At 38.9% G+C, this 17,339-nt stretch overlaps 1 protein-coding gene across 2 annotated transcripts in view; it reads right to left on the bottom strand.

Annotated features, from left to right (window-relative positions):
• Positions 1-3,938: 3,938 nt before the first annotated feature.
• Positions 3,939-17,339, bottom strand: part of CUNH7orf50 (chromosome unknown C7orf50 homolog) — a 127,498-nt gene continuing 114,097 nt past the window's right edge. For both annotated transcript variants that reach the window (XM_057416925.1, XM_057416926.1), the window contains 2 exons: positions 10,373-10,454; positions 3,939-5,644 (listed from right to left, as the gene is read on the bottom strand). In XM_057416925.1, the coding sequence (XP_057272908.1) occupies positions 5,462-5,644; positions 10,373-10,454 (265 nt within the window). In that variant the 3' untranslated portion in view covers positions 3,939-5,461. The remainder of the gene's footprint in view (positions 5,645-10,372; positions 10,455-17,339) is intronic.

Here is a 17,339-nt window from a genome sequence, read left to right as displayed (position 1 = left end):
GTCAAATTAAGCCCAAGTGGACAAATAAAATGGTTGCACCTCTCAGCAGCTCAAGACTGAAAACTGGTGGCAAGGCCACAGAAGGCAAAAGCTGTGGGCTGAGCATCCTGAACAGCCGAGATCCTGAGGCCTCACGTCTCAAAGTGCTCCACAAACACTGCTGCTCGCTTGTAAACTCCATAAGCAGCATCACTGTACTGGATTCTGGCAATTTCATGGAGCTTAAGAAAGCCTGGGTGATACAAAGGATGCTGCCAAAGCCTGTTGTACCTCTAGACCAGTACATGGAAACTGCGTCAACACGCTCCTTTGGGTCCAAAGGAATTCAACAGCAAAGGATGATTTTCACAGTGCTGTAGCTAGACTGAGCTATTTATAAGCAAATGAGAGTGACAGATCCTGCGTCCCATGGCTTGCAATTCTATAAAACGCACGTGGGACCACGAGGAGAATAGATGCAAATTGTCACTGCAAAAGTCTACATGATATTTCAATTAGAAGCAAACCTTCTTCAAAATATCTGAATAACTAAAGCTAATGGGAAATGTAATTCCACCTTCCTATGAAGAAAAGTTACTTGGCATCTTCAACTATGCGCTCACATAGTTTAGGGGCTCTCGCTTGTTTACTTCGAACACAATCCCCCTTCATACAGTCTCCAGGCCGGAGGCACAGAGAGGTAGAAGCTGAATTCTTCTGGCCATGTATATACATGTGGCATTTCTTGGCCTTTTAAGTATTTGATTTTGAAACCTATTTAACTTTTGGACGTAGGTGTTTTCGTGGGTTTTGTTGGGGAATGCCAAAAATTCTGCATGTAGGGGAAAAAGAAAAATCAGTAAGAGCAACTGTGTGACTGTTGTTCTGTTTCTAACTGAAGGGCCCTCCCTCTGTGTCTATAGCACCAGTCAAACTTTCTTAGTAGCACAAGCTTCTTATTCAGCTTTGTTTTGACAAAGAAAGATAAACCACTGTTTTGCTTTGCCCTTCCCCCACCATTTACTCAGTGGTTTTATTTAGTTTGGTATTCCCTGCTCCTTGGAGGGGAAAACAAACGTATTTTGAATAAACTCATTATTTTTGACCATATTAAGTTGTTGACTATGTATGTTCTTACGAAGAATTTAAAATAGAATGCAATTATAAATCACTGCTAAAATGAGCTTGTCCTGCAAAGGCAAGGACATTTAATTGTATCCTTGTATGACTGGAATCACTGTAAACAACTAATATTCCTATTTGCAGGGACAGAAATAACTAGCTCATTCAGCTGTACAGAAAGGAAGACATAAAAGGAAACCAAAGGCTAAAGCAGAATAAGCCACTGGAAAGTCTTATGTCAACAAAACGGGATGTAAATTAAGCAACATCAATGCAGTATTTTGACTGTAAATGAACCAGAACATTAAGACAGGTTTTAAAAGGCACATTTGTGATGAAACATCTATGACTAGTTCCTATACCAAATGAATAGGAAAGTTCCTGCTTGTTTCTCCTGTGCAGGATCAAACCCACACAGCAAAGCTGTTTCTCTAAGCTTTACTATTACTTTGTAGACCTAAATTTCAAAATTGGGAATTGCAGCAGAACTGCAAGAAAAACACTGAATAAATGACTTATCAGTCACACACGATGGAAAATGGCATAATTAGAGGTTGCATCATAGCATACAGGCGTGAAGGAGTAAAATTGAAATTACACAGACAATTTCCATTCTTATGTTTGCCAATTTTCTGAGTGCTTGACTTTGTAACTTAAATCTCTTTCCTGATTGTTTTTCTGACACGGAATTGCAGATACGTGAGTAGATTTTAACGTTCATAACTTTGCCTTACTCAGTGGCAAAAGTGAAGAAAACCCAAAAAAAACAAACCCTAAACTCAAACTGAAGTGCATTTCTAAGCTATTGGAAATTACGGGGGATCAGTCAGGAGTCACCTTGCTTTAAAATCAACAGAAGCACACCAGAACTATTCTCCAGCGAGAGGAAATAAGGAAATAAACTACACATTCAACAGCTACGACACACCCTTTCCAAATAAGAACAGAGAATTCATTTACCCAGTAATTTTACAACCATGATAACAAATTAAAATTGGGCTCAGACAGTGGAGAACCAAGAAGATGCACAATCCATAGCAAGGATCAGCCAAATCAAAGGGAACTTTCTACATTGCCAATTTTTGAGTAATTAGTACTTCCATTAGAGGCACAGCTCCAGCTTTAAGCAATTCTAAGTAATTAATGTTCTTTTATTTTGTCTAGAAGTCCTGACTTCAGCGTTCTCTTAGGATATGAGTTCTTCTAGCCAGAGCTCCACAATACAGATTAACTCAACTAGAAGACAATTAGAGTGGGCAGATGAAGATGCAATTTGTCAGTCTGTACACACTGTTACTTCTAGCTTTGGATGCAATTTTTATTAACACAGTAGACTGATTTAAACGGAGGGAGAGACATGGTTTTGTCCTATCTTTATCCACACGATTGCCTAAGCTACAAGTGGTGTTAAGATCTGAGAATTCCACATGACCAAACGACAAAGTGAATGAAGTGCCAGATTATATCTTCTTATGCAGCTTTGATCAGCTACAGGAATTCAATAACTGATTATAAACTTAATAATTTAAAATACATGATGGAGGAAATCTTGCTATACTTACTCATCATGTAATGTAAATTCCTACATTAAAATGCCGAGCTGAGCAGGAAGCAGAAGCTGGCCTGGTGGTGAGCACATGGAAAAAACAGAATTTGATTGCCAGAGATGTTACTGCATTTGCATGCTGTGCTGGGTAATCTGTCTGGGTGCTCACAATCTTGTCTTTAAAATGGGCCTAAAAATACGTATTCCAAAAATGTTTTTTTGCATTTCATGGGTGTTTTGATGATGACTTGTTTGCCAATCAGTTGAAGAGTCTTTAAGAAATGGGGCAAAGTAAAAAAAACGAAATGCAATTAAGTGATATTTCTTATTTGCACTACAACATCAAGTATAAGACAACACTTAAAATATTTCATATTGAGTTCTGAAACCCAAGACATGCATAGTAACAATGCAAAGCAGAAGTTTTACAAGCCTTTCACCCAATTTCCAGACACCACTGACCACTGAACCGCACCATACTCCAAGAGACATGTGGCAAAGAACATCATACTTTGCTTTCTCTACCAAAACCAAACATAGCAACCATTACCTTAGTTTTTAACTTCTGAATTTTCCATAGCTGCAAGAAGCAGAGGCCAGAGACCATGTCCTTCACCCAAGAATCTGTAGCACCAAAGGGAAAGTTGGAACTGCAGCTGAAGGAGAGCAAAGCAGGACCTCATTCACAGAGGTCTATTACTGCACCGGTGAGAGGCTCTAACTGCTCTTTTCCAAATGTTACTGTTCACACAGACTCCAGACTGGCAGGCCTTATATGTTTCTAATATTGATTGCAATAAAAAGAAATATGATGTTCTTAATCTACAAAGCCTCTCTTCTCACAGATTTGTCAATGCTTGCACATAATCGAAACCAAGGTCCGAGAAAGGCGAATCTTGCCAAACCTGCCAAAATCATAAAAGATTCACGTCTTTTTGCCTGGAGCTTACCTTTACAATCTTTTTTTACAAGTCTCCTCTAAAATACAGTGCAAAATACAGTTGTAACTTCCTTGGGCTTTTCAGCTACGAGGTACATTAAGTGCACTATGAGGACCCACATTTTTGTGTGACTTGAGAAACCAAAAGTGTCGATTTTCAAATCTAAGGAGAACACAAATTCTCTGACATCATTTAAGCTGAAAAAAAGAAACTTTGAAAACATAATCTGTGAGAAATTCCTGGTTTTCATGATGGAAAATAAACATATCAGCTCGTGTTTGGAGTGGCAGTAGTTTTTCCCAGATGCATGTTCTCAGACATAAAACACAAGTCCAATGATCATTCACAAGTTCGCTAAATGTCAGTATCGCTTCTCTTTATTACAGGTCCTTTTCACCAACTTTTAAATGCAAAGTCAATTTTATACAGCTCTGGGCCTCTAAAAGCTCTAGGTCTTTGCTGCATCCTTGGCAGTCCCCAACCAATCACTGTCCCATGGTAACTGAACACTACCTGAGCTGCTGCTGAGGGATCGGCAGCTCAGAGGAGAGGCTGGTCACTGCTGCTGAGTTCTGCTCACTCCATGCTGGCTATTGTGTTAGAGCAGGGCATGCTGGTCCCTAGTCTTTTTTTTGCTGAAAACATCACCTTCAAGAAGTCAGAAAGCGTAAGTTATTTGTAACTAGTAATATATTTCATATTTCTGAAGATTTGCAACTAATCCATGACTGTAAAGGCTGTCAAATCCACTCAAATGCTTCTTATTGAAAAATTAGGCCCACATATCCATAGATCCTCCCCTCCTCCACATACCCAAATTAAAGCTGTAATTCCCAAAGACAGCCACTCTTCTTAAACACTACACTTTTCATATAGTTGTTATTAATAAAGTATGAACAATGTTTGCAGAAACATGAAAGAATCAGGTCAAGAACAGTGACTGAATACAAGTGTTATTAAATAAGCCGATCATCCAACGTTTGAGTAATTAATGTCCTTGTTTTCTACTTGAAAGCCTCGTATTTTCAGCATGTTCACAGGAGACAAATGTCTCACATCAAAGTGAATGAACACAAATTAACTCTTTTGGACGCCAGTTAAAAGAGAAAGATGAAAATGCAATACTGGCAGGCTAGCTACAAAATGTTGCAGCACAGCACTTCTCATCATAGGGTTGGTACAATCAGACGACTTCACTACGTAGAGTCAAAGGATTTGGTCTGTTCCCATCTGTGCATTATCTGAATATCTAAACAATTGCCATAATGCATTTGAAAACTTCAAAATATAAAAGGAAAACTAACAAAGCTGATGGTATCCCCAGATCACCGTGTGAAGTACTAATAAGCAACTGTGTTATACAACCCATGTTCAACAGACTGAAAATGATCTTTCCCAAATCCAAATGACATACTTCTAAAGCTGAAAGTGATAGATTACAGCTGGCTGAGCAAACACTGTACTGTATGCTCATTTTAAAAGCTGCCATTGTAAAAGACCCTCCAGGCTTTTTGTTGGTTCCTTTGCTCTTCTTATTAAGAACTGCAAAGCTCCTCTTATTTAACAGTAATTACAGGGGGAGATGGAGAAAAACTAACGAGAAGAGAGGTTTATTTTTCTAAAGATATGCACTTAAGATTACTGTAATAACACGTCTATGGACCAAATATGTTATTTTTATTTTATCACATCAAAACAGAATAAATCTGTGCAACTGGAAAAACTTATGCGTACAAAATCTGAATACCCAGTATCAGAATACATATAATATTAGGCTTCTTATTAGAAAATATGTCTTGACAACTAATTTATAGTCTCTATATATGACAACCTATCCTCTCCGCCAGGCAACTGTTAAGATACAAAAGTACTCTCAGGACAGCAGCTGTAGAACTTGTCGTATGCGCTCGCACTTGTCCAAGAGATTTGGGTCTTCTGCATTGGAATCATCAAATTCCTTCATAAAAGCTTCAGCTTTCTGCACAGTTAAGTCTCGTGCATTGCCTTGAAGCCCTTGCAGATAATCCAGTAAAATGGTGAAATACTTGTCTGGAACCTTTAAAGAAAAATCAAGGAATTAATAAAAAAACCCTGCTTAACTTTCTTTTCTCTCAATACTCATTCACAATCATGTCAAAACACCACCTGAAAGATAATTAAGAAAACTCCATGGGCTTTTGTGTTTGCCAATGCCCATCTCTGAGTGGAAGTTTTCCTTGCCAAGGCTCAAGCTGCTGGGAGGGATGGACCGTGGCAAGAGGACAGTCATGTGCTCAGATGGGCAAAGCATCTGAGAGGAAATTCTAAGCAGATGTGGAAATGCTGATCAGCAAATGCAAACACCCCCTGACAATGAGCTCAAGGCTGAGAGTTGTTGGTAGAAAAAAAACCCAACTACTAGCCAAATCCTACTTTTAGAAACATGTACACAAACCTTACCAAATTCAGTGAGAATTGCATGCACATGTCTGAGGAAGGAATTTTGTGAGAATTACCCTCACCCCTACCCAAACTTATTTGTTTGCTGAGATAAGATACCACCCACCATCAAACACTTTGACAGAATGCTCATACAGAGGAAAAGAATTCGATTTGAAAAACAAATTGAAATTCAGACATATGGAAATCATTTTTAAATCACGCTGACTAAAACTGATAGGCTCTACTAACTGGCCTAACATTAAAAGCAGTTTAGTCATCTCCAGTTGCATTACCCCCATTTCATTCCCTTTCTAATTAACTAGTCACAGGTTAAATTTTAGCTTATTAGGTACAACATACAATTTAAATGAACATTACGTTAAATAATCTTGGCAATAGCCTAGCAAAGACTTCTGAATTATTTATTCGGTATTTCAAACCAATTTCTTTTCAAAAGCATTAGGTGAACAGATCTACGCTGAAGCATATCTTAACTTTATGTTGTGTATCTGTGGAACAGGTTTCAGCCAATAAGAGAATATTTTTGCTGTGAATCAGGAGATGTTAAAATGACCTAATGCTGCAAATATTTTCCTCCATGTTTAACTTTACACATATAACTTGACATGAGTCAAGTTAAACACATACGTAAGTATTTAAAGGACTGGAGACTCATTATTCGAGGGCTGTTTCAATTCTGCAAAGTATCAACATTTCAGAGAAGGCAGAGCTTCAACAGATACTTAATTTACAACTTATTTCTCCATCAACATTTGGCAGCGTAACTTTGATCACTGAAACTTCTATCACTCCAAAAGAAGAGGAAGAAAGAATATTCCAACAGTGCCTTCATCAATCAGAGATACTTCAAAGTAATAAATCAAAACTAAAGTCTGCATTCAGCCTCATCGCTTCTACACTACGGAAAACCTTCTAATTCTTCACACAAACACTCTTGCATTAAAGAAACAATACAGATACAAAAAAATTAATTTTACAGTGACTAACACTGAAATGGATGATACATGAAGTGTTGCTATAATATACAAATTAAACGCATTTAAACATAACGAAAAATGCCTACATTTTTGCAACCTTTTTACCCATAGTGAGCTGGTACAAATAACAGACCAAAAAAATTCAGATACAAACAATTTCAGCAGGACAGCGCTCCTTTAACGCAGATGCTCAGTGCAGGGGTTTTAAATCTCAGCAACATTTCTACGTTTCAAACCTCATCCAAGTTATTTACGTTATTCTCAGACCCTGTGGTACAGTCATACCTCACTCTGTGGAATTACAGTTATTATTGTAGCATTTAAGCAAAGTGCTTGAGGGGGCAATTAAAAGCCTACTCAGAAATACTAAGTGTGCAGACAGACATGTGGCTGCCTGAAGCCTAGCAAACATTTAGTATTTTGCCCTAAAGATAACTGCTCAAGTGTTCAAAAAGTCAGATTTTTTTCTTTAATGCAGGTATTAGGTTTATCTCAGCAAAAGCTGAGTAATACAATACAGTACCAAGGAGTCAAGATAGTATCGGATTTCCTCCTAACTTGCACGTACAATAGAGGTAGAACACCAAAAGTGGCAGCAAAATTAATGATATTCAATTTTAATTATCAAATATAGCAGTATAAGACCTGAAATTTCAGGGACTCTTGCTGTGGTTTTATAGAAAGAAACACAATCCACCTTCTAAGATCAGCTTTTGGGCTGGCTTGAAATTGGATATCCAGATCTCCCACCACGGCTCTGGCAAGTGGAAGTGATGCTTTTGGGATTGTATTACTCTTTGGTTAAACTGCTTTGACATTTTTCTAGTTTCTTTTTCTCTCTCACACACTAACCTTACCTCTGTTCTAACCAGCTAATGTGCACTGGAGCTAACATGGAAATATCCCCAAATAATTACTGTCATCAGGGAAAAGGGGTGGGGGGGGAACACTACAAAACAGTAGCAGGAAAAGAACAGTTATCACTTTTAAGTTATGCTATGTAACTCTGGAGGCTTCAGGCTTTTTAGACTTGCAGATGGTCACAGGTTTTGCAAAACAAACACAGGTATCTGCATAGAGAACTTCAGCTTACTGCAGCCAAGCTTGCTTTTTTGTCACCTTCTGAGGAAGCTTCAGAAACCCCTCCAGGGCCCTGCAGCCCAGAAGCTGAAGACAGCTGATGTAGTTCCTCTCTGAAAATGCTGCACCGGATGACAAAGATCAACAAATGATGTAGTGTTTATTTTAGATGGGATCCTGAACCATTATATACACTGTAGGTATATAGGCTTGGGATGGAAGCTGTCAGCCAACCACCACATTGATTTTAAAGGGACTTAAGAAAACCCCTCGTGTCACAAAGGACTTTAAAATCTCAACTTATTTCTCACAGAAAGAGGCCTATTGCTCCAGGAAACTCAATTCACTCATTTTCAGTAGGCATCCAAGTGACATCATGAGATCAAAGAAGCTGATGGAGGAAGGAAAGAAACGCGTGTCTCCTTTTGTATTTTAGTCATGCTTGGATGGATATCTGACAGATTTTATTCTGTCATGGATAGGAAGTTCAACTGCATATAAAAAATATTCAAAAGAATATGGTCTGCCCTTCCTATAGTCCTGATGAAGAAAGAGACTTCATCGTCTGCTTAATTATAAGCACTTGAGCAGTTCTACTAAATACTGCATCTGAATGCAGATGTTAATCATTACATAATGATTATTATGTATGAAGATAGGCTCAGAAAGTTGGGGCTGTTCAGCCTGGAGAAGAGAAGGCTGCGTGGAGAACTCATAGCAGCCTTTCAGTATCTGAAGGGGGGCTATAGGGATGGTGGGGATGGACTATTCATTAGGGACTGTAGTGATAGGAGAACGGGTAATGGGTTCAAACTTAAACAGTGCAAGTTTAGACTGGATATAAGGAGGAAGTTCTTTCCTGTTAGGGTGATGAGACACTGGAATGGGTTGCCCAGGAAGTTGTGAATGCTCCATCCCTGGCAGTGTTCAAGGCCAGGTTGGACAGAGCCTTGGGTGCCATGGTTTAGTGTGAGGTGTCCCTGCCCGTGGCAGGGGGGGTGGAACTGTATGATCTTAAGGTCCTTTCTAACCCTAACTATTCTATGATTCTATGCTTCTATGAATCATTGCACTTTCAGCAGATTAAGACAAGACAAAGTTAAGCTGTGTTTTGATACATAAAACAAATGCTACTTGAAGTTAATTATTTCCCAGTATCTTTCAACACAAAACTCAAAGTAAACACGTAAAAAGCTAAAACATCATTCTGCCCGTAAAACAATTTCTAGGTAGTTTTAAAGAGCATACACCGATTCTGAAAGGTTGATAAAAGACTTTCACAGGAAAAACTTAAAAACAGAAGTGCAAACAAGCTAGATACTTACAATCAAATACGCATTCTGCAAGTAATCTTTTTAAAGTATTGTATTCTGTGAACACTTTTGCCCTTATGAAACTCTGCTTTTAATTATATGGTTCTCTAGAAGTATTTTTATCATAAAGGTAACACCCTCTGTCAAGTGATTCTCTTAAGAGCTATTGAGTAATTTGGGTCAGGAAGTTGGTAATGCTCAAATGTTGAAGTGCACACAAAAAAGTCAGCAAAACCTAACTGAATGTCAACTAAATGAATCAACAAGAAAGGCCCTGTGCAAATAGCTAGATATTTGCTCTACCAAACAACACAATGAATGACTGGAAACCCCCACTCAATACCACAATGGCCAGATGCTTATTGGAAATTCAGTCTTTGTTGGTTTTTAAGGTATGAAATGAATGGATTTCAGTAATGATGCAAGCCTTGCTTCTGGTTATACTTTATGTTTTTTACAATCAACATCAGGTTTCACTTATATTTTAATGAGAAAGCTATTTTAACATCTTGGCAAGATGGCTGTACATCTTATATGGAGCCAGAGATACCTAAAGCAATATGAGAATCACGATTTATAATACCGGGTTCCACATTTAGAAATGAAGGATGACTCAAATCTTCAGTAAGCTCCAGATTTACATAAAACATTAACCTGCTCTATTTATGCTTGACATAGATCAAGTATAAAAATGACATACGATCAAGTATAAAAACCTAATGTACACAGGAGACTGATCACCAACAAAAGAAAAAGATTAATTACAAGCAATTAAAATGATTCCACATTTTAGGGTTTTTAAACTAAATGATTCCACATTTTAGTTAAAACACAAAGTAATTGATTTATAAATTATTGAAAAATTATTAGCAAAGCGCAAGGCTATTACTAGCAACTTTCAGTGAATAAAAAATAGCTACAACTAGTGTTTAAATCATCTTTGCTCTGAGAAGAAGCAGCGTCAATACAAACCTTCTCTTTATCATACATGTGCAAGAGGAGCCAGGTTTGTCTTGTCTTTTGAAACTTCCATTCTTCTGGGTTTTCAGACCAGCTGTAGTACAAAAAAAAATACATTAAATACCATGACTGAAACATTAATATTAATAAAAGATTTCCTACAATGACTCCATGTAACTTTGTAAGTGCGACATAGAGTTTATGACACTGTGAAACGGATACTAGCATGCATGTTGTGTGAGTGGCAAAAAGAACACAACAGATGGCTACCTGGCTTCGGCGCAAGAAAGGAAAAGATCATAGGAAGACATCATGGCCAAAAATGTTATACATTTTCATCAGAAAGCACTGATTTCTTGGAGTTAAAAATCAGTTCCCACTCCTCAGCTTGGACCAGTCCTTTGTGAGAGGTCACTGCCCTCATTTGATCCACAACAACCAAATCCTTAGCCCAGCTGCAGGGCTACCTGAGTACGCAGGGACATGGAGGGGACGAGGAATCAAGTTTGGGTTCCAGTAAGGTGGTATTTCGCAATAAATTGACATGAAATTAAGCAGCCTCTAAAGGACTGGAAAGAGAGACTCATGCTACACAGTCACCTCAACAAAGGCTGAAGCCCATCACAGATGCCTGTTCTAGAGCAGAGAAAATTCATTCTTCAGAAGCATATGGTTTAAGGCTGGGATTTGTCCAGAAGTGTGACTTCAATATTGGTGTTTACAGGACAGGAAAATGCTTTTTGGGTCTCGCTCTCTCCAGGAATTCTAACATGTAGCTCAAAACTTCAGGCTGCTTCAATACTGTTAAACTGAGCGGCTAAACCAGATGATTAACATCTGCAGACATTCTTGGACTACTTAGTGAACACATTTGAAATATGCAGTTTTAGCTGGGTTAAAATGTCACATTTACGTCCATCTTGAATATGATTTAAAGCTGGTATAATCCGTTTTAGGTAATGAAAGAGACCTTTATTTCTATAAACAAAGATCAAGCTAGCAAATCTCACTATAAAGACTGCTTTTTTACAGGAATGTGCTTGAAAATTAGCATCTTAATATGTACAAAATCTGTGAATACACTGAAATATCATTTAAAGATCCAGAAGGAAACCTATGAGGAGAAAAACCAGAAGATTTTACAGTTATTTGACTTTTCTCTAAAAAACAAGTCTCCAGAGGGTAGCATGCATGATGCCTTTAATGTTCCAGCTTGTTTTACACAGCAACAGAGAGCACAGAAATCAACTGAAAAGCCAGCTGGGTATAAGAATTAGTATTGTTTAAATGCTGCCAAGTGTAATAAAGCAGAAGTCCTCATATTTGGTGAATGCTGCACCAGCAAATACATTTTTCAGTCAATTCAATGAAAGAGGGAAAACCAGACTCAAATTAGTGCAGAAGGGTTTGATGGAAGTCTCTGCAGAAAACCCAAAGAAAATAATTATTGTCTTGACTTTCAAACTCACGATAAAGAAAAAGCAGCAACAAGTCATTAGGGTTATGACCAGCTAAATTCAATAAAAATGTCTGTAACCAGTACATTAGGTAAAACTCAGACAAACAACAGGAAGGATAAACAAAACACTAATAAACACAATATATCATAATCAAATGAACTGATTTAGAAGTCTCTTTTGGGACATTGCAGTAAGTGGGCAAAAGTTTGCAAAACAAATATTGCACAAAAGCAGGAGCCCAAAAGCTGAACTGCCAAAAGTTACAGAACCAAATAAAAAAATATTATGATGGGGAAAACGTCATTCTCCCATCACCACCAACCTCGAAACCAAAGTACGTGCAAAAGAAAGATCATTCACCCCTTGGTGTCACTTGGCTTTGCAGCGAGATATCCAACTGAACAACAACTGTCAAAATACACCACCTGTAACAAGGAGCTGACAGAGAATAAAGTAAAAAGGGCTTTTCTTGTGGGTGCAGTTTCTGGGGCAAGCAAACACAGTAGCTCCTAAGTGAGAAACTGGAACTTCTGCAGGAAGTAATGCAGCAAGACTATTAAGTCCTTCAAAAAACAGCCCCAAAGATAATGACAATGCTTGTTGTTGAAAGAAACCCATTCGTTTATGAAGTTCATCCTTCTGAACAACTACATGGAAGATGCTATGAGAAATGCTGTCTATTTGCACACACGAAGAAGAAGGTAAGTTTAAAATCAGGTTTTATGTTAAATAAACCTAGAAACAGTTTACATTTTAATCTGTGCAAGGTGACAAGAACAAGAGGAATGGCAGATCTGTGACTGCATTCTGTGAAAACAGTCCTCATTCTAATGAAAACCTTTAACATGTTTTTATTTCTTTATGTATTTGTGATTATATTCGTTGGTTGGACACACCACATAGTACTCTGAACATTTTATTCTCTTCTAGTTTTATGTTTCTATCCCTTACAGTATCACCTGAGGACATTAGACATCAACTTGAAAAATACAGCCTGATTTGACTAATCTCCTATAAAGCTATAGGATGTTAAAATATCTTTATTACCTAGTTTATAAACAACTGAGACCAACAAAAAAGTGCACTGTAAGGTTAATTGCTCTTATTAGCCTATTACCAAAACCATATGCTCTCTTCTAGCAAGCTGTTACACTTCTGCAACTAAGACCCCACATTGACTTCTACTCTAGTGAATTCTCTTGTAGGAACAGACAAAAGCTTCAGCTAGTCTTCCTGAAAGGTTTTGCTCTATATACACCACAATAACTGATACAAATAAGAAATTCTTAAACAACTGCAGAAAGCACGTTTTTACTGGTACTTTATCCACGGTTGCATCAATTCCTGTTTCTCCCCCTTCAGGAAAATGGTCCTTCTCTTGACCATAATTCCTATCAAACTGTGAGCAAAACACTCATGATAATGGATGCACAATCTTTAAGACAGATAACCTGAGGTTGCTCCCTGCAATCAGCCCCCACGGCAGTTATTAAAATAAAAGTTTTCCACTGATTCCTATGACTATGACAGCTTTTTTCCTACTCTTATGACAGCTTTAAAACCTATGGAAAGTATCACTCCATGACAGGGTGAGAGGGGTATCTTGTTTATCAGAATGACATCATTAGTACATTTTTAGAAATGTTCAACTTTTAAACTACAAAAAGTTGAAGCCCTGTAACACAAGAGAGGTCTCATTTTGCTGTTTATACGCAGATAAGCTTCCTTGACATACTACAGCAGTAGAAAAGGCTTTTCCTTTGAGCGATTAAATGTCCCAACTACATTACAGTTTAAAAGAAACGTTTTATGGACAATCACAACTTTTCCCATAGTTTGAATTAATTTGATAGCCTTTAGAAGCATCTACGTCCAGATCTAATATAAACTATGGAACTGGATCAAAAATACACATGGGTAAAACATGCATTTTTCCAGTACGCCTTGGGCTAATTTTCAATATATTATTCAAACACTAATTGCCTTCTTTACACAGTTAATGTTTGAATGTTCCTTACGAGCTCCAGCTCATTGAAAAAACACATTGGTTGACTTTAGTTAAAGAGAACTTTTATGTTTGTGCAAATGATCTTCCTAAATGGCTTTGAAATTGAAGATACAGAGGAAATGAATCAAATGAATCGAGCGGCTTAGGGAATTTTACATTTGGGAGTCTGGATTTTAGCATGAGAGACTCACATGGAAAAGCTGCCCAAGATTCTCACTGGTATAGCTCATAAATGACTTCCAGTCTCTATATTAAAGTAACCTTACACAAATCTGTTTCCAAAACATGAGAATACAGGCAGCATAAGAAGGCAAACAAGAAGACAACTGGTAGTGTGCAGGGCAGAGCGCTTTCTGGATGTCCTAGTAGAAAGAGAAAGGAAAGGGAAAGTAGGCAAACTGCTTCCAGAAACACAGTAAGAGACAAACATTATTGTTACAAATTGCATTCAGGAAGACAACACAAAGCATCTACTCAGACTACTGGGCAGCACAAAACCCCACAAAGCTGTCACAGCTATTCAATAATCTATGTGTATAAAAACACTGTGCTGAGAACCAACCATTTTGCTCATTCAACTTGAGAAGATCACTGGGTAGGAGACAAGTCTTGAGAGACCAGAGAGACAGATACGTGACTGCTGAAAACCCTCCAGAAGACACAAGAGCACTGTTGCATGCCAAATGCAAGGACACCTAGATTCACCTACATCTGCTGCTCCAATTTGGTGCCACTGGCGGTCCTGCATGGGTATCTCTCCATGGTAAAGCAGATGGCCCCCAAATTTAGATCTCTCCAGCATACATCCCACAGGCAGCATCAGGGAATTAACCTGAAAGGTTTCTCCAGCTGTGAGAACCAGGTCATGGTGTTGCCTCCTCTTGCTTTCCTGGGATTTACCCATGAGGACCCTTGTGATTTACTCTCTCAAGCTTCACTGAGTCTCAGAGGAGGGACAGAGCAATGGATCTGGTCCATTGCACCACATCCAAGGCTACACTGAAAAGATCTATTGAAAACATTAAGAGCAGCACACTGCACTACTATACAAAAATTGTCACATTAGAATCACAGAAACATAGAATCAACTTGAAAAAGACCTTTAAGGTCATCAAGCCCAGGACTGTCAAGCCCACCACTAAACCATGCCACTAAGGGCAAAGTGATCTCCCCCCATGGCTGCCCCTCATGATCTCCTGTCACATCCACCCCTCATCTGCCCACTTACAGTGGCCCCACACTGTGTAGCTGCCATCCCTAACCCTCATGGCCACCCCTCATCTCCCCTCAAGATCTCCCATCATGGCCACTCCTTATGGTCCACGGCTGCCCCTCATCTCACTTCATGATTCTCCCTTATGGCCATCCCTCCTGTCCTATACCAAACTTCCTTCATGACCGCCCCACCTCTTCCCTCACAGTCACCCTTCACCTCTCATGGCCACCCCTCCTGTCCCCTCACAATCTCCCCTCATCCCTCATGGCTGCTTCTCCTGTCCCCTCACCCCTGATGGCTGCCCCTGCTCTCCCCTCACAATCTCCCCTTATTCCTCATGGCTGCCTCTCCTGACCCCTCACCTCTCATTGCCACTCCTGATTTCCCTTCTCGACCGCCCCACCTCTCCCATCACGATCTTCTCTCACTGCCACCCCTGCTCACACCTCACGATCTCCCTTCAACCCTCACGGCCACCCCTCTTCCCATCTCATTTATCTGGGTACTCTTCTGTTTTGACACACTCGGTTTTTCATCACCACAAAACCCATCTTTAAGGATCACCTATGCTGTGATCCCACATACCCTCCAAGAAAGACTGAACAGAACTTATGGTACATGATCAAGGCATCAAGGCATCAAGACTTACTCCTGAAGCTCTCTACAAACAGTGCAAAAGGTGCATTGCTGCACTCACTATCTATCCATAAAATGTGGATAGCAGGTGCTTCCTCAATAAAGAACAACCATGCACTAAAAAATTCCCTTAAAGAGATTTAAAACCTTGCACAAACACTTGGCACTCAAGTGGTCTGCTGTAATATTTCACAATGCAATACTTACAATAGCAACAGCTTTAAAATACTGCATTTATGTTTGAGGTAAATTTATAGAATCATAGAACAGTTAGGGTTGGAAAGGACCTTAAGATCATCCCGTTCCAACCCCCTGCCATGGGCAGGGATACCTCACACTAAACCATGGCACCCAAGGCTCTCTCCAACCTGGCCTTGAACACTGCCAGGGATGGAGCATTCACAACTTCCTTAGGAAACCCATTCCAGTGCCTCATCACCCTTACAGTAAAGAATTTCTTCCTTATATCCAACCTAAACTTCTCCTGTTTAAGTTTTAACCCATTACCCCTTGTCCTATCACTACATTCCCTAATGAAGAGTCCCTCCCCAGCATCCTTATAGGCCCCCTTCAGGTACCGGAAGGCTGCTATGAGGTCCTGTGATTTAGACAAGCTCACTGGCCTTATAAAGCCCAAATCTGGAAGCTCTGAATGCTGTTATCAAGTCAGTGCAGCCCTGAGAGTAACACCACATATGGCTTACAGGTGAGCAGAGGAACCCAGCATCTCAAAGAGCCCCCCTGGAACTGCTGGAAGCAGCATAGAGGGAGCAGGAATTTGGCACAAGCTCATTCTTGTGGGAGAAGAGCCATTTTCTGGATGGGGTTTTAGATGGATATATATTAAAAAAATATGGATGTGGATGGAAGTTTTATATATGCCCTAAAGGGCATATAGTGAAGTAGGAATAATAATTTTTTGTCCAGTTATAACACATGCAATTATTTAAAGGGAAACGTAAAAAGTGTTTATTTTTCTTGGGGGTATTCAGAATTTCTTCTTTTTCTTGCATTTAAAATGAATTTACTTTTATAGGGATAGTTTTTGAATGTCTGTCTTTGCCAACACTTGCACGGCCAGCAAGCTGCCTCGCAGTGTGCTTCAGTGCTCAATGGAATGTAAGAGGAAATCGAATTCCAAGTGCATGGGATGCTCGTGTTCTTCATTTGGAAAAAACATCCAAAATTTAAACTCTAAGTAGATTTTCAATGACTTGACCTAAATGGCTGCAGTTAAAATCTTAGACACTCTAATCTGGGGCAGAACTCAATATATAGATTAAAGAGACTCATAGCCTTTATTTTTAACTGTGTTTTTCTTGTGTTATGGATGACTCTGTTTATCTGCCAATTTCAATTCCTGGAGAAAGCTAACATATTTACACTGATATTCGCAAATCCAGTTTAGAAGCTAATTAAATTATGACTCAGATAGAGGTTTTCCTTATTTTCCTGGAAGAGGAGACACTAATGGAGCCCTTTTGCCAGAAAAAAAAAAAAACTGCCTAAAATTGTCAACAGATTTTAGAATCAGTGCCACATTTTTGGTTGAAAATCCTGGCACTATTTCGCAATCTGTGGTTTAAAAACAATTTTTAATATGTTCTTCCATCTGCTTTAAACACAGCATAATGACTAAAGACTTGTGAAAAGGCGAAG

The sequence above is a fragment of the Pezoporus wallicus genome, unplaced genomic scaffold, assembly GCF_028554395.1.
Source record: "Pezoporus wallicus isolate ANWC-B61680 ecotype Strahan unplaced genomic scaffold, APGP_CSIRO_Pwel_v1 scaffold_7392, whole genome shotgun sequence".
In the NCBI taxonomy this organism is placed as follows: domain Eukaryota; kingdom Metazoa; phylum Chordata; class Aves; order Psittaciformes; family Psittacidae; genus Pezoporus; species Pezoporus wallicus.
The sequence above is the reverse complement of the archived record's forward strand: the minus strand, read 5'-3'. Positions and strand labels throughout refer to the sequence as shown.